This window comes from Macaca mulatta, chromosome 7 (genome assembly GCF_049350105.2).
Source record: "Macaca mulatta isolate MMU2019108-1 chromosome 7, T2T-MMU8v2.0, whole genome shotgun sequence".
In the NCBI taxonomy this organism is placed as follows: Eukaryota; Metazoa; Chordata; class Mammalia; order Primates; family Cercopithecidae; genus Macaca; species Macaca mulatta.
The window spans coordinates 107,977,633-108,000,976 of NC_133412.1; the positions used below are offsets into that span (position 1 = coordinate 107,977,633).

The 23,344-nt window shown below is 43.6% G+C and overlaps 1 protein-coding gene and 3 long non-coding RNA genes across 8 annotated transcripts in view; 1 reads left to right on the forward strand and 3 right to left on the reverse strand.

Moving 5' to 3' along the window:
* BAZ1A (bromodomain adjacent to zinc finger domain 1A) overlaps window positions 1–22,817 on the reverse strand; it is a 129,282-nt gene extending 106,465 nt beyond the window's left edge. For all 5 annotated transcript variants that reach the window (XR_013396176.1, XR_003731558.2, XM_028851493.2 and 2 more), the window contains exons 1-3: window positions 22,543–22,817; window positions 21,905–22,075; window positions 7,384–7,662 (exon numbers count right to left, since the gene is read on the reverse strand). Coding sequence is in view for 3 of the 5 variants with exons in the window: in XM_028851493.2 (XP_028707326.1) it covers window positions 7,384–7,662; window positions 21,905–22,017 (392 nt within the window). In the remaining 2 variants the exon portion in view is untranslated. The remainder of the gene's footprint in view (window positions 1–7,383; window positions 7,663–21,904; window positions 22,076–22,542) is intronic.
* Window positions 1,560–3,518, reverse strand: LOC144330218 (uncharacterized). Its single transcript, XR_013396204.1, has 2 exons — window positions 2,490–3,518; window positions 1,560–2,197 (listed from the first exon to the last, which is right to left on the reverse strand). It is a non-coding gene; the product is annotated as an uncharacterized LOC144330218 (long non-coding RNA).
* Window positions 10,857–18,007, reverse strand: LOC144330220 (uncharacterized). The gene is made up of 2 exons (XR_013396206.1): window positions 17,815–18,007; window positions 10,857–11,906 (listed from the first exon to the last, which is right to left on the reverse strand). It is a non-coding gene; the product is annotated as an uncharacterized LOC144330220 (long non-coding RNA).
* On the forward strand, window positions 18,359–19,306 carry LOC144330230 (uncharacterized). Its single transcript, XR_013396216.1, has 2 exons — window positions 18,359–19,047; window positions 19,189–19,306. It is a non-coding gene; the product is annotated as an uncharacterized LOC144330230 (long non-coding RNA).
* Window positions 22,818–23,344: the final 527 nt, after the last annotated feature.

The following is a 23,344-nucleotide window of genomic DNA, read 5'->3' on the forward strand; positions in this document are numbered from 1 at the left end:
ACACATGTGGAGAATGCATGGATCTTTATTGTATTTTTATTCTTTATTTCTTAATTATTTGTTACATATATTTAAAAGGTCTTAGGGCTGGGCGCGGTGGCTCAAGCCTGTAATCCCAGCACTTTGGGAGGCCGAGACGGGCGGATCACAAGGTCAGGAGTTCGAGACCATCCTGGCTAACACGGTGAAACCCCGTCTCTACTAAAAAATACAAAAAACTAGCCGGGCGAGGTGGTGGGCGCCTGTAGTCCCGGCTACTCGGGAGGCTGAGGCAGGAGAATGGCGTAAAAACCTGGGAGGCGGAGCTTGCAGTGAGCTGAGATCCGGCCACTGCACTCCACCCTGGGCAACATAGCGAGACTCTGTCTCAAAAAAAAAAAAAAAAAAGGTCTTAGGCCAGGCATGGTGGTTCACACCTGTAATCCCAACATTTTGGAAAACCAAGGCTAGCAGACTGCTTAAGCCCAGGAGTTCGAGACGAGCCTGGGCAACATGGCAAAACCCTATCTCTACAAAATACAGAAAAATAAAAAGGTACCTGGGCGTGGTGGCACACATCTGTGGTCCCAGTTACTCAGGAGGCTAAGGTGGGAGGATCACCCAAGCCCAGGAGATCAACCGTGATCACGCCACTGCACTCCAGCCTGAGTGATAGGAGTGAGAAACTATCTCAAAAAATAAATAAATAAATAAATAAGTAAAGGTTTTTTTACCCTTATTGCACACTTAAGAAAAAGAACAAAAAATGAAACAGAGGCTGGGCGCGGTGGCTCAAGCCTGTAATCCCAGCACTTTGGGAGGCCGAGGCGGGTGGATCACGAGGTCAGGAGATCGAGACTATCCTGGCTAACATGGTGAAACCCCGTCTCTACTAAAAATACAAAAAACTAGCCGGGCGTGGTGGTGGGCGCCTGTAGTCTCAGCTACTTGGGAGGCTGAGGCGGGAGAATGGCGTGAACCCGGGAGGCGGAGCTTGCAGTGAGCCGAGATCACGCCACTGCACTCCAGCCTGGGAGACACAGCAAGACTCCGTCTCAAAAAAAAAAAAAAAAAAAAAAAAAGAAACAGAAACATACTTTAGCAGTATAACAAAGAGCTTAATATGCCTAGTATTTAATATAAATCTCCCACAAATATACTGATAACAAACAAGCCAAAAGAAAAATGAGCAAAGGACTGGAACAAGCAAGCTAAACACTGAGATACCATCCAATGTGGCAAAGGTTAAAAGACTTACTCAGTGTTAGATGAGTGTGGGGAAGCCAGGCCTAGCCTCAATGCCACACTGAATTTCGATGCTCTTGAGTTACCTTATTCATAACTTTAATATTTAGCAAGTCCGCATGTTTGTCTCTCTCCTAACTGAACTCAAGAGCATCTTTTTTTTTTAATGTATTTTTATTTTTATTTTTTTAGAGACCAGATCTTACTGTCACCCAGGCTGCAGCACAGTGGCACAATCATAACTTGCTGCAGCCTAGAATTCCTGGGCTCAAGTGATCCTCCTGCTTCAGCCTCCTGTGTAGCTAGGACTACAGGCACATGCCACCATGCCTGACTTTTTCTTTCTTTTTTTTTTTTTTTAATTTTTGTAGAGACAGGGTCTCACTATGTTGCATAGGCTTCTTGGAGCATCTTAATTCTTTCCAAAACCCCGATATACCTAGCCCAGTATCTAGCCTGTAAGAGGCACTTATGAGGCCGGGCACGGTAATCCTGTAATCCCAGCACTGGGATGGGTGGATCACCTGAGGTCAGGAGTTCAAGACCAGCCTGGTCAACATAGTGAAACCCCGTCTCTACTAAAAAATACAAAAATTAGCTGGGTGTGGTGGCGGTCACCTGTAATCCCAGCTACTCGGGAGGCTGAGGCAAGAGAATCGCTTGAACTCCGGAGGCAGAGGTTGCAGGGAGCCGAGACTGCACCATTGCACTCTAGCCTGGGCAATGAGAACAAAACTCCGTCACAAAAAGAAAAAAAAAAAAGTCACTTATGAGTAACATAAACATGTCCATGAAACACAAAATCAGAGTAATCAGAAAATAACGGGGCCTGATTTGAGTGCAAAGATGGCTAAACTGATACATTACTTCCTGAGGCTTCCGCATCTTCTTTTTTTTTTTTTTGAGACAGAGTCTCGCTCTGTTGCCCAGGCTGGAGTGCAGTGGCGCGATCTCAGCTCATGGCAAGCTCCACCTCCCGGGGTCACACCATTCTCCTGCCTCAGCCTCCTGAGTAGCTGGGGCTATAGGTGCCTGCCACTATGCCCGGCAAATTTTTTGTATTTTTAGTAGAGATGGGGTTTCACCATGTTAGCCAGGATGGTCTCCATCTCCTAACCTTATGATCTGCCCGCTTCGGCCTCCCAAAGTGCTGGGATTACAGGCATGAGCCACCGTGCGCCTGGCCTTTTCTTCATTTTAGAGACAGGGTCTCGCTCTGTCACTCAAGCTGGAGTGTAGTTGGCATGATCATGTAGTTGGCTCACTGTAACCTTGCATTCCTGGCCTCAACTGATCCTCCTGACTCAGTCTCCCAAGTAGTTGAGACTATAGGCATGAGCTAAGTTTCTCCATTTTACCATCCACTAAAGGCAAAAAATTGAGCTCATCCATGATTTCATCATCCATGATTTCTCCTTTCCCCACACATTCCCCTGCCCAACCCAGCATCCATCCCATCCATTAATAAACTGTGTTAATTCTCCATCCAAAATATCCTGAATCCATCCAATTTTCTCCATTTGTACTGCTGCCATCTGATTCAAAGTTCTTATCTGCACTAGAAAGCCTGTTGTAGTAGCCTCCAAACTGGTTCCTGGATTTCCATGCTTGACCTCCTTTCAATCATTTCACCAAACAGCAGTCAGAGCATTATTTTAAATTATTTCCACTTCAGGCCTTTCCCTCTGTCTAGAGAGTTCTTGACATGTTTGGTTCCTTCTCCTTCATTCTGTTCTGAGTTAATGTCACTTCCTCCACAGCAACATTCTCTGACCACCCTAGCTCAAGTGCCAACCACTTCCTCCTCTCACTCTCTACCATACCACTGCCTTCAAAGCACTTCTATTTGAAATTTGTTTTGCATTATTTATACTTCAACAAATACCTGCTCTGCTCACATACTATATGCCATTTTAAGTGCTAGCAATACAGTGAACAAAAATTCCTGAGCTCATGGAGCTTACATTCTGCTGGAGGAAACCACCAACAAACAAAATAAAGAAAATATAGTGCCAAGGTGAACAAAAAACAAAGCAAGGAAGATAAATATAAAATGTTGGGGCGAGGACTGAACTGTATTCTTAAAAATGGTTAAGATGACTAATTTTATGTTAAGTGTATTTTTCCACAACTAAAAAAAAAAAAATTTTTTTTTTTTTTTGAGACAGACTCTCGCTTTGTTGCCCAGACTGCAGTACAGTGGTGTGATCTCGGTTCACTGCAACCTCCACCTCCTGGGTTCAAGTAATTCTGCCTCAGCCTCCCGAGTAGCTGGAATTACAGGCGCATGCCTATAGTTGACCATTGACTACTCCCTTGTCAATAGTGCTCACGGCAAGTTACAGAGAAGACAAAACACCCAGCTAATTTTTATATTTTTTGTAGAGATGGGGTTTTGCCATGTTGGCCAGGCTGGTCTCGAACTCCTGACCTCGGGTGATCCACCTGCCTCAGCCTCCCAAAGTGCTGGGATTACAGGCTTGAGCCACTACACCTAGTCCACAATTTTAAAAATTTTTAATAAAAATGTTTTAAAAGTTGGAGCAAGGGTGGGGAGGCAAAAAATAAATAAATTTTAGAATAAAATAAATAAAAGTTGGGGCAAGAAAATGCTAAATTTCACATAGGACAGAAGGCTTCAATGAAAGTGATATGTAAGAAGACATGAAGTAAAAGAACTCACCATGTTGATATCTGGGGAAAAAAATTCCAGGCAAAGAGAGGAGTAATGCAAAGGCCCTGAGGCAGGATCATGCCTGGCATATTTGAGAAGCAGCAAGTATGTTTGGCTTTGCGAGTTGGGGAGCCATTAATCCATAGCACCTAAATCAGTGTCTGGTATAAAAAAGGAACTCAAATATATGACTATCGTATAGCAGCAAGATTGGTATAGGTACATCCCTTTAAAAGGTAAATTATGTTGTTACTTCACACTCCATAGGACAGTGTAGTTGATTTATAAGATCCACAGAAAAGGCCAGGTGCAGTGGCTCACATCTATAACCCTAGCACTTTGGGAAGCCAAGGTGGAACTACTGTTTGAGCTCAGGAGTTTGAGAGCAGCCTGAGCAACATAGCCAGACCTCAACTATACTAAAAGTTAAAAAAATAAATAAATCAGCCAGGTGTCATCGCACACGCCTATAGTCCCAGCTATTCAGGTGGCTGGGGCAGGATGATTGCCTGAGCCTGACAGATTGAGGCTGCAGTGAGTTCTGATTGTACCACTGCACTCCAGTCTAGCCAACAGAGCCAGAACCTGTCTCAAAAAAAAAAAAAAAAAAAAAATCCACAGAAAAACAACAGTATAACTTAAATCTTAAAAGGGAAAGAAGTTTTCAGTTATTTCTAAATACTTTTCCTGATGATTTCCTGCTATTGGTTGAAAAAATTTAATTACTTAGCTAAAAAACTTACTAGATTATCCACTGGCATCTTGAGTCCCCTTTTCTACTTAACTCTTTTTTTTTTTTTTTTTTTGAGACGGAGTCTCGCTCTGCCGCCCAGGCTGGAGTGCAGTGGCCAGATCTCAGCTCACTGCAAGCTCCGCCTCCCGGGTTCACGCCATTCTCCTGCCTCAGCCTCCCGAGTAGCTGGGACTACAGGCGCCGCCACCTCGCCCGGCTAGTTTTTTGTATTTTTTAAAGTAGAGACGGGGTTTCACCGTGTCAGCCAGGATGGTCTCGATCTCCTGACCTCGTGATCCGCCCGTCTCGGCCTCCCAAAGTGCTGGGATTACAGGCTTGAGCCACCGCGCCCGGCCCTTTTCTACTTAACTCTTAACTGAGCCTCCTTTAAATCATGATTTCCCTATAATTCATCATCCCCAATTAATCTCCTTTTTCATATGCCACCTCTTAGTATTTTGTTTTTACTATTCTTACCTTACCTATTACTCCGTTGTCAATAGTGCTCACAGCAAGTTACAGAGAAGACAAAATAGCTATGTAAAAGATGCCAACCTTGAGGATATATTAGTAAAATACACATATGAACTCTTAATTAGTGCTGTCTCCAGTCTTTGGAGGAGTTGAGGAATTGGGGAGTCTCTAGTCTCAAGTTCCACAAACTCCACCCTCCCCAAAAGCCCCAACCTATGGTACTTATAATCTAAGTGATCATGGGAACAAAGGACCTAAGGAGTGGATCTAATAACTGTAACCATTCTTAGTTTTTAGATAAAAATAACTAAAGTACTGTTCTCTTGTTCTTACAAGCACATTTCAAATTAACCCAGTTCTATGCTTAATTATTTAAATGTATTAGAACAAGAGTTCCATACTTTTTTTACAAAAAAAACAGAGTACATTCAGAATGTTGCACTTAAGGGAGGAAAACTTCAGGCACAATCGCCAATTACGAATGGCCAATATAGGTGAGGCTCAGTAGCTCAGCCTGTAATCCCAGCACTTTGGGAGGCCAAGGCAGGTGGACTACTTGAGTTCATGAGTTTGAGAGCTGCTGGGGCAACATGGTGAAACCCAATCTCTACAAAAAATACAAAAACTAGTTGGACATGGTGGAATGCACCCATAGTCCCAGCTACTCAGGAGGCTGAAGCAGGAGGATGGCTTGAGCCTGGGAGGTAGAAGTTGTAGTGAGCTGAGATGGAGCCATGGCACTCTAGCCTGGGCAACAGAGCCAGACCTCATCTACACCAAAAGTTTAAAAACAACAACAACAACAACCACAGAGCCAGACCTTGTCTCAAACAACAACAAAAAGAATAGCCAATATATTAAGAAATTAAGCCTTAGGCCAGGCGCAATGGCTTACATCTGTAATCCCAGCACTTTGGGAGGCCGAGGCGGGTGGATCACCTGAGGTCAAGAGTTCAAGACCAGCCTGATAAAGTCCCGTCTCTACTAAAAATACAAAAATTAGCTGGGCGTGGTGGTAGGTGCCTGTAATCCCAGCTACTCAGGAGGCTGAGGCATGAGAATCACTTGAACCCGGGAGGCAGAGGTTACAGTGAACCGAGAGCTTGCCATTGCACTCCAGCCTGGGCAACAAGAGCGAAACTCTGTCTCAAAAAAAAAAAAAGGACTTAATTACTTCCCAAAAATCAAACCCAAATAAGTTAGTTCTTAATATAAACACATTTGGTTGCTTGGCTTTGTAAGATTCAAGTAGGGTAGTACCTAACAATTAAAATGGATTATATTAATTTGTTAAGACATTAATTCTAACATTACATATAAACTTAAAATGATTCTCCAAATAAGATAATAGTAACAACATAAATAACTTTTGGCTTCTAAAGTTTAAAATCCAGAAAAAAAAATTTGTATTCAGGGCATCCAAAACAGTTAATATCCTAAAAGTCAAGAGGCTACAAAAGGTTTTAATGCATATAAAGTTTATTATTATAAATGTCAGTGACTAGTCAATCACAAAGCTTAAGACTTCAGGAAAACACTGGTAATTTTTAATTTATTGCCATAGATTATGTCATTTTCAATGTTCATATAAAAATCCACTTTATTTCTGAAGAGCTCGGTAAAAAGGAAAAGCACTAACACTGCATTTGTATACTATAGAAAGGAGAAGTGTATTGTATGTGAGTTATAGCTCAATAAAGCAGTGTAAGAAAGTATGAAAGAAAGAGAACTTAGTGGAGTATATAAAACTCAATCCTGGTTTTGTTAAATAAAATACTAAAACCAATCAATAAATACTGGCATATTTAAACTATTAGGTGACATAATGAGGACACAGTAGATACCATTAGCTAAAGAGTTCTACTCTTAAAGATGGAACTTCCATATAATGGAACTTTATTATACAGTAAATTAAAGAGAAGGAAGGCGGCTTATGTAACAGTAGGCTAACCTTCAAGATCTTTTAGTGAAAAGGGATCTAGAGTATACATGTTCTTTTGCATTAAAAAGAGAAGGAATTTGTGCATACATATTTGTTACATAAGACATATTATATATATACATACAGACGTATGCATGTATATGTTTTTGGTGGCATATGTATAAATTAGCTTTGGAAAGATATACAAGAAACAGCTAACACCAGGGCTATCTGTGGGTTAACAGGATAGCTGGAGCATAGTAAAAGGGAAGATTTCTTAGGTCATCATTTTGTGTGTTTTGAATTTGAGCAATGTGAATATAAACTTACCAAGAGGAAAAATTAAAAGTACTTTACCTTGCACCATTGTTCCTAATGACTTCCACAGTTTCTTCAACAAAGTATCGATCCTTGACATATGCAAAGATATCATCACAAATTTCATGTAAGCGTGAACGATGGGTAAGGCTGGTCAAGTATAAAACTGGAATAATTAGTGGTTCTGGAAAACTCTGAAGATTCTGTCTTGCTTTTTTTTCTGACTCAAGTGCTTCCTGATACGTCAGTCCAGGTCTACCCGTCACAGCACAACTCCACACAAGGCTGTTGCACAGAATGGTTCGTTCAAAAAAGTCACTGATTAAAAAACAAAAACAAAAACAAAAACCCATTACCTATCATTTCACAAATTTTACATTAAAAACTAATAGCATTATCAGGTTATTTTTGTGCTTTTAATGCAAAATTTTATGTAGACTCACAGAACTCAAGGGTTTGGTAACTGGTCAACTTGTAACACTAATACAAACATAAGAAAAAGTATATTTAAACTAAATATGTATATTTTGCAATTTAAAGGCACATCAGTCAAAACTAGACTTTGAGTTCCATCTGTTTTTCAGTGAAAAACTGAAAACTTTAAGCAGCTAACAAGAGAAAAGCTAAATAAACTAGTACTTCACATAATGAAAAATCAGTCATTAAAAAGTATAAAGTTCTTAATTAACATTTCCATTAATGTTAATAGAAAAATACCTATTTTCAGTTTGATCTATCCTTTATTTTCTTGAAACTATACGATGAGCTCACTTGTGTTTAAAAAAAAGAAAAAGAAAAGGTACCTACAGAAGCATAGATTTCTGGAATGTCATACAAAACTCAAGGTAACAGGCAGGAGGGATAACTGGGGAACAATTCTATTCAGTGCTCTTCTATTCTGCTGGAATTCCTTAATATGTGCATTTACTTATTTTCAAAAATTCTATCCACTCTTTTTTTTTTTTTTGGAGACAGACTCTCACTCTGTCGCCCATGTTGGAGTACAGTGGCTGGATCTCAGCTCACTGCAACTTCCACCTTCCAGGTTCAAGTGATTCTCCTGCCTCAGCCTTCCGAGTAGCCCACCACACTCGGCTAATTTTTTAATTTTTTTATTTTTTATTTATTTTTTGAGACAGATTTTGCTCTTGCTGCCCAGGCTGGAGTGCAATGGCGTGATCTCGGCTCACCACAACCTCCTCCTCCCAGGTTCAAGAATTCTCCTGCCTCAGCCTCCCTAGTAGCTGGGATTACAGGCATGTGCCACCACACCCGGCTAATTTTGTATTTTTAGTAGAGACGGGGTTTCTCCATGTTGGGCAGGTCTTGAACTCCCGACCTGAGGTGATCTGCCCACCTCAGCCTCCCAAAGTGCTGGGATTACAGGCATAAGCCACCACGCCCGTCCATGCTCGGCTAATTTTTATATTCTTAATACAGATGGGTTTCCCCATGTTGGCCAGGCTGGTCTCAAACTCTTGACCTTGTGATCCACCCACCTCAGCCTCCCGAAGTGCTGGGATTACAGGTGTAAGCTACCATACCCAGCCCTATCCACTCTCTTTTAAAATGCAAGAGATCTATATTATAGAAAGATTCCTAAGGCATAATGGGTAGGAAAAACACAAATCAATGAATACACAATCCCATGTACATTAATTATAATAATCACAAAAATGTATGTATTTATATACATACTGTAAAAAGATATTCCCTATGGAGAAAGGGGGGGTGACTGGGAAGGAAGGAAAAGGAAAACTTTTTTTGTGATTCTAAATAATTCTATATTGTTTGAATTTTTTTTTCTTTTTTGAGAGAGTCTCACTCTGTTGTCCAGACTAGAGGGCAGTGGTACAATCACCTAGGATCAAGCATTCTGTCTTGCCTCAGCCTCCTGAGTAGTTGGGACTATAGGTGCACACTAGGACAATCACCAATTTTTTTTGTGGGGGTAGAGATGGGGTCTCACTATGTTGCCCAGGATGGTCTCAACCTCCTGGGCTCAAGTGATCTTCCCACTCTGGCCTCCCAAAGTGTTAGGATTACAGGAATGAGCCACCATGCCCAGCCTGTTTGAATTTTTATTTTTATTTATGTATTTACTTTCCTGAGACAGAATCTCACTCTGTTGCCCAGGCTGGCAAGCAGTGTCATGATCTTAGCTCACTGCAACTTCTGCCTTCCTGGTTCCAGCAATTCTTGTGCCTCAGCCTCCCAGGTAGCTGGGACTACAGGTACATACCACTATGCCTGGCTAATTTTTGTATTTTTAGTAGAGATGGAGTTTCACCATGTTGGCCAAGCTGGTCTCGAACTCCTGGCCTCAAGCAATTCACCACCTCAGCCTCCCATAGCGCTGGGATTAGAGGCGTGAGCCACCGCATTCAGCCCTGTTTAAATTTTTTAAATTAGCATTACTCATATATCATTTTGCAATAATTTTTTTTTATTTTTAGGTGGAGTCCCACTCTGTCACCCAGGCTGGAGTGCAGTGGCACGATCTCAGCTCGCTGCAACCTCCACCTCCCAGGTTCAAGTGATTCTCCTGCTTCAGCCTCCTGAGTAGCTGGGATTACAGGTGTGCGCCACCACACCCAGCTAATTTTTGTATTTTTAGTAGAGACGGGGTTTCACCATGTTGGTCAGGCTGGTCTCAAACTCCTAACCTCGTGATCCACTCACCTCAGCCTCCCAAAGTGCTGGGATTACAGGAGTGAGCCACGGCACCCAGTGCAATTTTTTATTTTATTTTTTTTTTTTTTGAGACGGAGTCTCGCTCTGTCGCCCAGGCTGGAGTGCAGTGGCCGGATCTCAGCTCACTGCAAGCTCCGTCTCCCGGGTTTACGCCATTCTCCTGCCTCAGCCTCCCGAGTAGCTGGGACTACAGGCGCCCGCCACCTCGCCCGGCTAGTTTTTTGTATTTTTTAGTAGAGACGGGGTTTCACCGTGCTAGCCAGGATGGTCTCGATCTCCTGACCTCGTGATCCGCCCGTCTCGGCCTCCCAAAGTGCTGGGATTACAGGCTTGAGCCACCGCGCCCGGCCCTTTTTTTTTTTTTTTTTTAAGACAGAGTCTTACTCTGTCACCCAGGCTGGAGTGCAGTGGCACAATCTCGGCTCCCTGCAACCTCCACCTCCCAGGTTCAAGGGATTCTCCTGCCTCAGCCTCCCAAGTAGCTGGGACTAAAGGCACATGCCACCAGCTAACTTTTTATTATTTTCAGTAGAGATGGGGTTTCACCATGTTAGCTAGGATGGTCTTGATCTCCTGACCTGGTGATCCGCCCACCTCAGCCTCCTAAAGTGCTAGGATTACAGGCGTGAGCCACCGTGCCTGGCCAATATAATATTTTTAAAATGTAAAAAGTTAGCCCACTGTGGTGGCATGAGCCTGTAATTCGAGCTACTCTGGAGGCTGAGGCAGGAGAATCGCTTCAGTCCAGGAGTTGAAGGCTAGTGAGCCACAATCATGCCATTGCACTCCAGCCTAAGAGTAAGACTGTCTGGAAAAAATTTTATATATATGCATACGGTTATACATATGCAAAAGGGTTAACAATGGCTGCCTCTAAGTGGTAAGATACAGGTGAAATTTTTTCCTGCTTTATACTTTGTTCTACTTTTCTGTAATTATATGTAACCATATAAATAATTATTCTTCAATTTTTTCTCCTTCCTGAAATCTTTACTTCTCCCATCATTCTAAAAGTACTTCAACTGTTATATGCCTATTTCCTGGTTAGTACATCTATCTGTGTAGGTTATCTCTATTAGCTTGCTCTCCAAAAAGTGGGGGCAATTCCATTTAGATTGTTTCCTTTGTACATGTCTATAGAATTACTTTTTAAAAAGGTATCTATGGAAATAAAGCAAGAGAAACTAATCATACCTTAACATAAATGAGATCTACAGAAATAACATGCATATGCCAAGTTATATGGCTCTTAATTCAGTACAAAGAAGATTCTTTTGAAATATCGTTTAGTTTAGGAAATAATGGGTGTATATCACCAAAAATACAAAGTAAAAAACAGTTATCCTTATAAGATAGAAGGCAGATATCCTAAGAATTCAGAGAAAGGGAAGGGAAGAATTCAGAGGGCAAAAAAATATTTTTAAAACTACTATTAGAATTTTTTGGGGGGAAAGTGATGTTAAGAGGTAGGTCTTGGCCGGACACGATGGCTCATGCCTGTAATCCCAGCACTTCAGCAGGCTGAGGCAGGAGGATCACTTGAAGCCAGGAGTTCGAGACCAGACTGCACAACAAAGTGAGATCCTGTCTCCACCAAAAATTGAAGAAAAAAATTAGCCAGGGGGCGCACATCTATAGTCCTTGTTATTCAGGAGGCTGAACCCAGGAGTCCAAGGCTGCAGTGAGCTATGACTACACCACTGCACTCCACACTGAGCGACAGAGCACAGCCCTGTTTCTTAAAAAAGTTCTAGCCCAGGCACGGTGGCTCACATCTGTAATCCCACTTTGGAAGATTGAGGCAGGAAAAATGCTTAAGCCCAGGAGCTCAAGACCAGCCTGGATGACATGGCAAAACCCAGTCTCTACTAAAAATAGAAAAATCAGCCAGGTCCACGTGGTGACACATGCCTGTAATCCTAGCTACTCAGGAGGCTGAGGCAGGAGGAGCACTCCAGCCTGGGAGGCCGAGGTTGCAGTAAGCCAAGATCGCACCATTGCACTCTAGCCTGGGTGACAGAGTAAGACAATGTCTCAAAAAAAAAAAAAAAAAAAAAAAAAAAAAAAAAAATTAGATTTAAAAAAAATAAGAAAAAGAAAAAAGTAAAGAAGAAAAAAAGTTCTAACTTTTTCCTATAGAAACAAACATATCTGTAAGATTTAGCTTCTCAAGCCAATACATAATTAGCACATAATGTACATAGGTATACTTTTTTCCTCTTTTTTAAATTGATATATAACAGTTGTACATATTAATACCTGTATACAATGTATAATTATCAAATCAGGGTAACTGGGATATCCATCACATGAAGTATACTTCTAATAACTTAAACAATACTAAGTACTGCTCAAGAAAATTATACTTCAAATCTAAATATCTTATACTTCAGTCTGTAAGCCAGTGCTAGTAGAAATAGAATGGTTAGTCACATGTATAATTTTAAATTTTCCGGTGGTCACATTTAAAATTTTAAAAATAAAAATAACTCAATATATCACAAAATAATTTCATTTCAACATGTAATAAACATTTTAAAAATCGAGATACTTTACTTACATTCTTCTTTAAAAAAAAAAAAATCCGCCAGGCATGGTGGCTCACGCCTGTAATCCCAGCACTTTGGGAGGCCGAGGCAGGCAGATCACAAGGTCAGGAGATGGAGCACATCCTGGCTAACACAGTGAAACTCCATCTCTACTAAAAATACAAAAAATTAGCTTGGCGTGGTGGCACATGCCTGTAGTCCCAGCTATTGGGGAGGCTGAGGCAGGAGAATCGCTTGAACCCGGGAGGCAGAGGTTGCAGTGAACTGAGACTGTGCCACTGCACTCCAGCCAGGGCAACAGAGCAAGACTCTGTCTCAAAAAAAAAGAAAAAAAAAATCCAATGTATATTTTACATTTACTGCCTATCTTAATTCGAACTAATCATATTTCAAGTACTTAATAACCTATCTGGCCAAGTAATGGCTCCTGTTCTGGACAGCACAGCTCTAGCCACAGCAGCTAAGTGCCTCAGGTACTGAGTAGGAAATATCCCACGCATGGGATATTTCGTGCCATGGCAGGGAGACAGCTAAACGCAGTGAATTGCAACAAACACAATTTAGATTTAACACTGCCTAAAAATACCAAGGAGAACAACGGCACAAATGCCAAAACCAGTGATATATAGCTGCCCTTTTACACCCTAAGGTTTCTACTATCTCCTACAAAATGTTTGTGCCATTTGTTTCCTTTGTGTCTATTTACTCTACAAAGTTATTGTTACATTATAGCTTCACTGTGCACAAAGACCTACCCTAAGGAGGCAGGACACACTACCACAGTGGCCATTTTAAGGGAGAAAAGTCCAAAGGTCATCTCTCCCCTACTCATAACCCATGAACGGCACAGCACCATCTCTAACATTACACACCTTCACTTTCTCCCACTTCTGTAATTCTACTCACACTTTACCCATTTATCATACACATTTAAATGTGTAGAATTTGTTAATACTGAATTCTAGGGGGTTGGTTACAAAGCCTCTTCAATTTCTACATTATAAGAATATAACTATTGAAACTTACAAAAAATACATTTTACTATTGTGAGCAAAAATAACAAAGTATTTTTATATGAATGTAAATCTAGGCTAATACAGGTTATCAATGTCAGATTTATGACTGCACTCTTTCAATCATCCTCTTCACTAAAGGTGGGCATCCTACTGGCATGGAGACCAAATCCTGCCCTCCACCTGCTTTTGTAGTTTTTTTTTTTTTTTTTGGGAACACAACTATACCTACATTTTTAGGTGTTGTCAGTAACTGCTTTCTCACTACATTTGCATAGTTGGATAAAGAGTTGAATAGGTACAAGAGATCCTATGGCCAAGCAAAGCCTAAAATACCGATTATCTGGCCCTTTGCAGAAAAAATTTGATGACCCCTCCTCTTTACCATTATTTCATAAGGAAAAATTGCTGAGTGACAAGGTACTTTCTTGAAAACACACCTGTAATATGAAGTCAACCAACACTCTGGTGCACAAACTGAGGAACAAAGTGCAACATACTATTAATTTGTTGGGTATTGGGAAAACTAAAAAACTAAAAAACCTAGTAGGGGAAGATTAAATTGTGACATAAAAATCAGAAACTAGGCCGGGCACAGGGGCTCACGCCTGTAATCCCAGCACTTTGGGAGACCGAGGTGGGTGGATCACGAGGTCAGGAGGTCAAGACCAGCGTGGCCAAGATGGTGAAACCCCGTCTCTACTAAAAATATAAAAATTAGCTGGGCACGGTGGCAGGAGCCTGTAATCCCAGCTACTCGGGAGGCTGAGGCAAGAGAATCGCTTGAACCAGGGGGGGCAGAGGTTGCAGTGAGCCAAGATGGAGCCATTGCACTCCAGCCTGGGCGACAGAGTGAGGCTCTGTCTCAAAAAAAAAAAAAAAAAAAAAATCAGAAACGAAGTACAATTCAGATAAAAAACAAAGTGTACTCTACTTAGGGGCCAAAACACTCTCTCTCCATGTATGTAAGCATGTGTGTGTGTATGTGTATGCATATATGCATATATATATGAAGGAGAGAGAAAAATGAATCCCAGCTTTACTCTCTGAATGCAACTGGATAAGTTACATAATCTCTCTAAATTTGGTTCCTCCATGAATGTTAATGTGAAAATCAGGCCAGGCGAGGTGGCTCACGCCTGTAATCCCAGAACTTTGGGAGGCCGAGGCGGGTGTATCACAAGGTCAGATTGAGATCATCCTGGCTAACACGGTGAAACCCCGTTTCTACTAAAAATACAAAAAAATTAGCCGGGCATGGTGGTGTATGCCTGTAGTCCCAGCTACTAGGGAGGCTGAGGCAGGAGAATGGCATGAACCCGGGAGGCAGAGCTTGCAGTGAGCTGAGATCACATGACTGCACTCTAGCCTGGGCGATAGGGCAAGACTCCATCTCAAAAAAAGAAAAGAAAAGAAAATGAGATAATTCTTAGCAAATGCCCCTAAAATGTAAGTGCACTCAATAGATATTATCAATTCTTACTGTTCAGATACGACATGCGCAGAGAGATCCTAGAAGAATAACCAGTATGGTAGAGAAACAATGTCAGAAAAACACATATGTTTTCAACAGAGAAAGTTAGACATCTGCAAGGGGAGCAGAAAGAGACAGAACTATCTCAAACATCTGAAGATATTTCTTCTTGTCAGCTCCTGAGGGCAAGTATAGGAAACAACAGAAATTCTAGGAAGAAAGAGTTTTTGAATCATTATTATAGGTAGTATAGGGCAAACAACAAGGTATGTCCACAAGTTCTTAGGATGGTTTTCATTGTGTTTTGATGGATAACATATATTAGATTATCAGTGAGCACTCAAAATCCAATCAGATGACCCAACTATAAAATTCTAGCAACTGCTTGTGGTAGACTGTTTGCAAAGAGGGCTAAAGGTGTGCAGGCTCCTTTGAAATATGACATTCATGCTCTTCTCACCAAAAGCTGGAGTCTATTTCATGACCTCCTGAATCTGGGCTGACCTTGTAATCTGTTTTGACCAAAATAATAAAAAAAGTATATTGAGTGACTTCCATTCTCACCCTCTTGAAACTCTAAGACCACCATGTGAAACAGCCTCTTTCTGAGGTTGAAAGACCACATGGTAACTAAAACCATCCCAGCTGAGTTCCCAGACCTGTGACTGAGGCTATCTCTTACTCCAACCAGCCTCAGCCTAGCCTCCAGCTGACTGCAGCTAAGTGAGTGAGCACAGAGGAAACCAGCAGAAAACAAACTGGCAATCCACAGAATAGGGAACAAATAAAATGGGTTGTTACTTAGAGCCACTAAGTTTTGGGGTAGGTTGTTACTACAACCTACAATATTGCAATAACTGATAAATGTATTCTGTCTGAAGAAAAAATATATTTAAAACATCTGAAACTAAGTACATGTCTGCTAAGTAGACAAAAGATAAAATTCAAAAAGAAAAGCATTTAGGAATTTCTGCTATACCAATCAGGAAACAAGGACTTATGGATCCAAGTATCAGGACCATGTAGCAGGCTTATTCCTTAAAGAGGAGCTAAACATCTCATTTAAAGACACTAGCTATGAAAAATTACCCAACTTCCTTTGAAAACCCCATGCTCACCAAACAGCCTGTGATTATAACTAGATTTCATACATAACTGACCATCAGTATAGGAATTGGTCAGTATGAAAGACATTCTTCCCTACTATAAATTGATGATGTTCTGATGTGTCCACTGAATACCTAGAGCTTAATCACTTGGGGTACAGTAAAAAATCAAATGTCTAAGAAGACAGTACACAGTGGTATCTACACAAAAATCTAGGCAGCCAGTTTAAATTCCAGGCAATGCCCCTATTAGTGCATACTTCAACAGATATTAGGAAGAATTTTCCATAATAGCACTATGTGATAGTAAACAGTAAAAAGAGCATAAATTCTAGAATAATTGATGTGAGTTAGATTCTAGCATTATCAGTTACTAGAAAAATAATTTTGGACTCTGTAATCTTGCATTTACTCCCCACCCAAAACTTCAGTTTCCTCATCTGTAAAAGGAGGCTGTTGAAGGGACTGACTTATTAACAAGAGAGAGCAGATGAACAATGAAAACAGGATGCCTTATAAGCTAGTCAAACCTCTTCCAATGAAAAGCCAGGGTGAAATATAATTTCGACCACCTGTTAGTGATGTTGTGGAAGAGAGTCATACATTTTGTATGGAAGGCTGGACTCACTCAAAGTTGGGAAATATATTCCAAGTGTCTACATGGCTAAAAAAAATAAGTTATTTTATTTATGAGATTAAGTCACCAGGTAATACAACAAATCATTTTCCTATCCCACAAGTCTAGAAATGCTGGTATTCAGACCTGACTGTTCCATTTTTTAACAATCCACAGCAAAAATAAACAAAATTGTTGTCAGCTCGCCAAAATTACAGAGTATTTTTATTTTTGTAGAAACAAGGTCTTATTATTTTGACCTGGCCAATCTCAAACTCCTGGCCTCAAGTGATCTTCCCACCTCAACCTCCCAAAATGTTTGGATTATAGGCATGAGCCACTGCACGCAGCCAGAATAAATCATATTTAAAGAGACTAAATTGGCCGGGCGCGGTGGCTCATGCCTGTAATCCCAGCACTTTGGTAGGCTGAGGCGGGCGGATCACCTGAGGTCGGGAGTTCGAGACTAGCTTGGTCAGCATGGTGAAACCCTGTCTCTACTAAAAATACAAAAATTAGCCAGGCGTGGTGGCACATGCCTGTAATCCCAGCTACTCAGGAAGCTGAGGCAGGAGAATCACTTGAACCTGGGAGGCAGAGGTTGCGGTGAGCAGAGATCACGCCATTGCACTCCAGCCTGGGCAACAAAGCGAGACTCTGTCTCAAAAAAAAAAAAAAAAGAAGACTAAATTATGCACCTTAGCTTATGCATTTGTCTATAGTTGATGTGCTATTGAGTCTTCTCTACCTATGAAAAAGCAGGTCAATCAAGAGTTAGCAATTAGTTAAGGAGAATGTAGTAAGGAGTCTGTGCTATTTAATCACTGAGGAGGCATCCTGGTCAGTCACTGTCTCAAAGAGTTCAGGTTCCTGGAGAAGACAAAATGTGCGGCAACAGGCCAAGTGCAGAGAGGTTCACGCCTGTAATCCCAGCACTTTGGGAGGCCAAGGCGGGTGGATCACCCGAGGTCAGGAGATCCAGACCATTCTGGCCAACGTGATGAAACCTCGTCTCTACTAAAAATACAAAAATTAGCTGGGTGTGGTGGCAGGCACCTGTAATCCCAGCGACTCGGGAGGCTGAGGCAGAGAATGCCTGAATCCAGGAGGCAGAGGTTGCAGTGAGCTGAGATCGCACCACTGCACTCCAGCCTGGGCAACACCGCAAGACTCCGTCTCACAAAAAAAAAAAAAAAAAAAAAAAAAAAAATTAGCCGGGTGTGGTGGCAGGCACCTGTAATCCCAGCTACTTGGGAGGCTGAGGCAGAGAACTGCTTGAACCCGGGAGGTGGAGGTTGCAGCAAGCCAAGATTGGGCCACTGTCTCCAGCCTGGGAGACAGTGTGACTTCATCTCAAAAAAATAAAAATATAAACAAAAATAAAAATAAAAAGGTGAGGCAACAAATACATTGCATGACAAGGCAATAACAGGAGATGCTGCACTAGATAAAATGGAGGGGGTGACCATTGCTGCTTAGAAGGACAAAGAGGAAGCAGGCTATAATATCAAGTAAGATAGAGACAGAAAACTAGCAATTAAAAGGTCACTGGCAAGCAGAAGTGGTGACTCACGCCTGTAATCCCAGCACTTTGGGGAGGCCAGGGCGGATGGATCACTTGAGGTTAGGAGTTCGAGACCAGCCTGCCCAACATGGTGAAACCCTGTCTCTACTAGAAATACAAAAAATTAGCTGGGCATGGTGGCAGGCGCCTGTAATCCAGGTACTCCGGAGGCTGAGGCAGGAGAATCTCTTGAATCTGGAAGGCGGAGGTTGCAGTGAGCCAAGATCATGCTAATGTACTCCAGCTTGGCAACAAGAGCGAAACTCCGTCTCAAACTAAATTAACATAAAATAAAACAAAACAAAATATTAAAAAAAAAAGTCACTGGCAACCTCTACTAACCACATTTACAGGCAAAAGTTACTTTGTATTGTGTTGGGAAGCAAATAAGGCTAGGAGGTGTAGAAAATCTTTTTTAGACTGATTAGAGAAACTTATATTCAAGAAATAAAAAATGCAAGCAAATAAGCGAGCATAGTGGTCTTCAGGCAAATACAAAAGAAAAATATTCAAAATAATGCACTGAAAGGCTAGTCTTCAAACAAATTCACATAAACCAATTGGTGATTTAACAAGTGAAAACAGAGGTGGTTTTTTTTGTTTTTTTTTTTTTAGGGCTACTCCATAAGCAGTGTTAAGAGTAGCCTGCAGCCCAGCAGGGCATGGTGGCTCATGCCTGTAATCCCAGCACTTTGGGAGGCAGAGGTGGGCGGATCACGAGGTCAGGAGTTCGAGACCAGCCTGGCCAACATGGTGAAAGCCAGTCTCTACTAAAGATACAGAAAAAAAAAATAAGCCGGGCGTGGTGGGATGTGCCTGTAATCCCAGCTACTCGGGAGGCTGAGGCAGGAGAATCACTTGAACCCAGGAAGCAGAGGTTGCAGTGAGCCGAGATCGCCCCATTGCACTCCAGACTGGGTGACAGGGTGAGACTCCGTCTCAAAAATAGAGCAGCCTGCAGAGGTTTCCTTCATAGTTTTTCCAGAGTTGTTCCAAAGGTCAGGTTACCATACTACAGACCACCATATACTACTTACCACAAAAGCATTTTTGGAAAGGTCTCTTCGTAATCATTTGTGAGAAACAGAAAGTAATTCAAAATTTAACATCATTAAAAGGCAGTCTTCTTCCAATTTTGTCAAAATTCTTTTCGTTCAGTCATAGAAACCTAATAACATCAGCAATACTCCTTAATTCAGGGTAAATGGTCAAATACCTTTGCTCCCAAACCAATCATCTCTCTGGGACTGCTTGTAATTTCCAAAAGCCCAAACACTTCCGCACAAGGGAAAAAAAACAAAAACTGAAAATAAAAACCTAGTTATTTAAAATGTTTAAATGCCCTAAGACTACAAAGAATACAGTTCCTTGATATTAATGGAAGATACAGCTGGGCATGGTGGTTCATGCCTGTAATTCTAGCACTTTGGGAGACCCAGGCAGGCAGATCACCTAACTCAGGAGTTCAAGACCAGCCTGGGCAACATGGCGAAATCCTGTCTCTACATAAAATACAAAAATTAGCCAAAGTGGTGGCATGCACCTGCAATCCCAGCCACTCAGGAGGCTAAGGTAGTAAAGTGGGGGGGACTGTTTGAGCCCAGGAGGTCGAGGCTGCAGTGAGCCAAGATTGTGCCACTGCACTCCAGCCTGGGCGACAGAGCGAGAACCTGTCTCAAAATAAGTAAATAAATAAAAATAGTGGAAGATAGATAGTTCTGGAATGTGAAAATTCTTCTGTATTTCAGCATTTCAGATTTCTCCAAGGTTAGAATAATTCGGCTCAAGAACCAAAGTGCATTAAGAATGTTTAATTCACAAAGGATAACAGCCATATTCATCCTACCCTCTAAGGTGAGAAAAGCCCCTTGCTTATATGGAAGGAGAAAACAATTTGAAATTTAAGCCTATTTACTATTTTGTTGGTACTCTCAATTTTCTTTTTAATCATAATTGTTAGCAAGGCCTATAGCTTTAAAATCCTTAAAAAAAATCCTTATCCAATTACCTAATCCAAGTTCACTTAACTAGTTATGAGAACTCTATTTGAGTAACAAAACAAGTCTCTACAGGAGCAGAGCAAGACGTACACTCCTACTTAAAAGTACTGTCTGATGAAAAGCACTCTATTTACTTCTCTAGATATAACATGTTTAATGTGAAACCCTTTCGGTGGAACTAAAGAAAAACGTTTACTTAAAATAAATGCTCAAAGGAACTTTTCTAACCTCACTATTGATTTCTTAGGTGCAGTTTGTCCAAAACCCTCCCTCGGTCAAGCCCCCACTCAGAAAAGGTGCCTTACACGCAACGTTACTTGGTTGCTATTACACTTGGTTTCCAAGTCACAAAGGGATTCCTTTTCAGGGGAGAGAATAAAGCATAAGAAAAAGAGAGGATCACCCTCTTGGAGTGATTGATCAAGTCAGGTTCTCACTTAGAGATCCTGTTTAAACACAAGACGCTAAAACACACCATCTTGCTCCGTGTCACAGGACCAGATCTCTCGGGATAAATTAAGCGACGGGCTGAAAATGTAGGAGCTGAAACTACACCAGCAGCAGCTCCGCGTTCTTATCAAAACAATAGCGAGTGGCACATGTCAGGCAGCCCACATGCGCAGGGGGATAAAGCGGCGCCTGGCTGAGTCTGGAGTTGAACTTGTCTTAACCCCCTCCCCCAACACCCTCCACCGCGCTCCCGGCTACGCGAAAGTGAAAACGAGGGGCGCCTAAGGCCCTGCTTCTTCCCCCTTCCTCTTCCCCTTGCCCAGCCGCGACTTCTTCCTCACTGATCTCCCGGGGGCGGAGACGCTGAGTTCCCCGGAGACGAGAGTTAGTCACCAAGAAGAGGCGGTGACAGAGAGCGCGGCTCCCGTCGCACTCCGAGGCCTAGCAGCGCCGGACGGGAGGCCGCCTGCGGAGGCTCTCGCGTCCCGCGTCCTCCACCCCTGGCCCGCAGGGACGCTCCCTCCTTCCCTTCTAGAACGAGTCTCAACTCCGCTCCTCTCCCCTACCCCAGGCAGCTCCAACGTCAGACCCCACTCCCGACTGAGAAAACGAAGCCCAGCCCAGCCGTTTCCTGCCCACCGGGGCAGGAATTCCCTCCCCCGACCCATGGACTGCGGCCCCACGTCGCTGACCCTAGCGGGGATCCCCTCGGCCGCCGGGAGGGGATCCCGGAACTGGCCCCGGAGTGCGCGTGTGGCCGCGGCGGGGAGGGGCGAGGCGGGGAGTTTCCGCCGCCCCGCGGCCAGGAGGGCGGGAGGGCGACAGCAGAGGCTAAGAGCGGTTCCCGAGGCCGGCCGGGGACCCCAGCCTCCTCCGCCACGACCAACCCGCGTTCCCCACGCGCGCCGCCGCCAGTTGGCCCCGCGCGTTCTCCAAGTGGAGGCTAGGAGGCAGAGAACCGCGGGCCCGGGGCCACCCGTCACTTTCAAGTCACCCCGCCAGAAGCCCAGGGCGAGGAAAAGGAGAGAGACAAAAGGGCGCTGGGGAGGGAGTCCCCACACCCCCCGCGGCCCCGCACCCTGCCCAGCTCTTACTCGTAGTGGCGGAAGATCTCGTTGGTGACTTTACAGTAGAAAACTTCCTCGTCGGGCCGTAGGTCCGCGGGCGGCTTCTGTCTCACAAACGGCTTTCGGTGTAGCAGCGGCATCTCCCGTCCGCCCGCGGGCTCGCCCGGACCCTCGGCCGCCCGCGCCGGCCCCGCTTCCCTATCAAAATTGGAGGGAAAGGAAAGCCGGTAAGGTGGGGAGCGCTCGGCGGCAGCGTGGGCCGGTCCGCGCGCCGGGAGAAGCTCGGCTGCCTTTTGTGTGACTGACGGGCCGCGGCCGCTACCGGAGCCGAGTTCGTTCCTGCCGCTGCCCGGGCGTCGAGCGAGCGGAGCCGCCGCCGCCCCTTTCCCCCGAGCGCGTCCTGCCTCCTCGCCCAGCCGCTGGCTCACAATGGGGCAGGACGCCCCGCCGCGGGGGGCAGTGCGGGAGCGGCGGCGGCGGCCCCCTCCCCCAGCGCCGGCTCCCCGCCCGCCGCCGCCGCCGCCGCCGCCGCCGCCAGGCTCACAACGTGCTCGGCGCGCAGCCGGCCGGCCGGCCAGGGCGCTCGCCGCGGGCGGACCCCAGCGCCGCTCCGCTTTGTTCCCGGCTTGCCTCCACTTCCCGGCCGGCTCCCGAGCGACCCTCACCTGCGAGCACGCCGACTGCCACTTGTCCACCTTCTCCACTACAAAGGCAACGAGGGGAGACCCCGTCCTCTCAGGGGACCGCCTCTCTCCGGCCCCGCCGCGCCCCTGGCCGCCACTTCTCCCGCTGCCACTGCCCGACTCCGCGCGGGGAATTGCGTCCCACCGCCACTTCCCCGCCTCTCGGAGCTCCTGGGAAGTTTCTGATCTACTTTCGGCTCTGAAGGAGGAAGAGCTGTTGGGAGGAGCTTTTCACTCCTCGCTTCTACCTTTTTATTGGCTACTCGATGACTTTTACAGCCTGTCACTGATACAGGAAGAGACAGCGGAGAGCCTGGGAGAGCTACATTATTAATTAATGGAGCAACCCCTCGTGAAGATTCAGAAGCATCCTCCATGTTTGAGATTATCAGCCAAAAGATCTAGGGAAAGCGCTGGCGGTTCATAAACACATGGCTAACAAAGTATATCCTTGAAGTCTGCCACCGACGCTTGACTACACGATGGGAAAAGGGATTCCAATTACGATTTAACTTGTATTTTAAAAATGAGAAAAGAAATGAATAAGAAAATTTGTTGCTATTTTTCTTCTTCCAAATTAGAATCCGTATCTCTAAAAATACTTTGCATGTTTAGTAAACATCTGTCTTGAACTAGAAGATACCTTGACATCAGTTCTATTTAATACTTATGGCAATTAAAAGGTTTAGAGAGCAGAGGAAAAGACCAAAAAAAAAATGTGTTACAAAGTGTCATCATGCTTGTAGGACCCCAACATTCTTGAAACTAACACACCTTTAAAAAG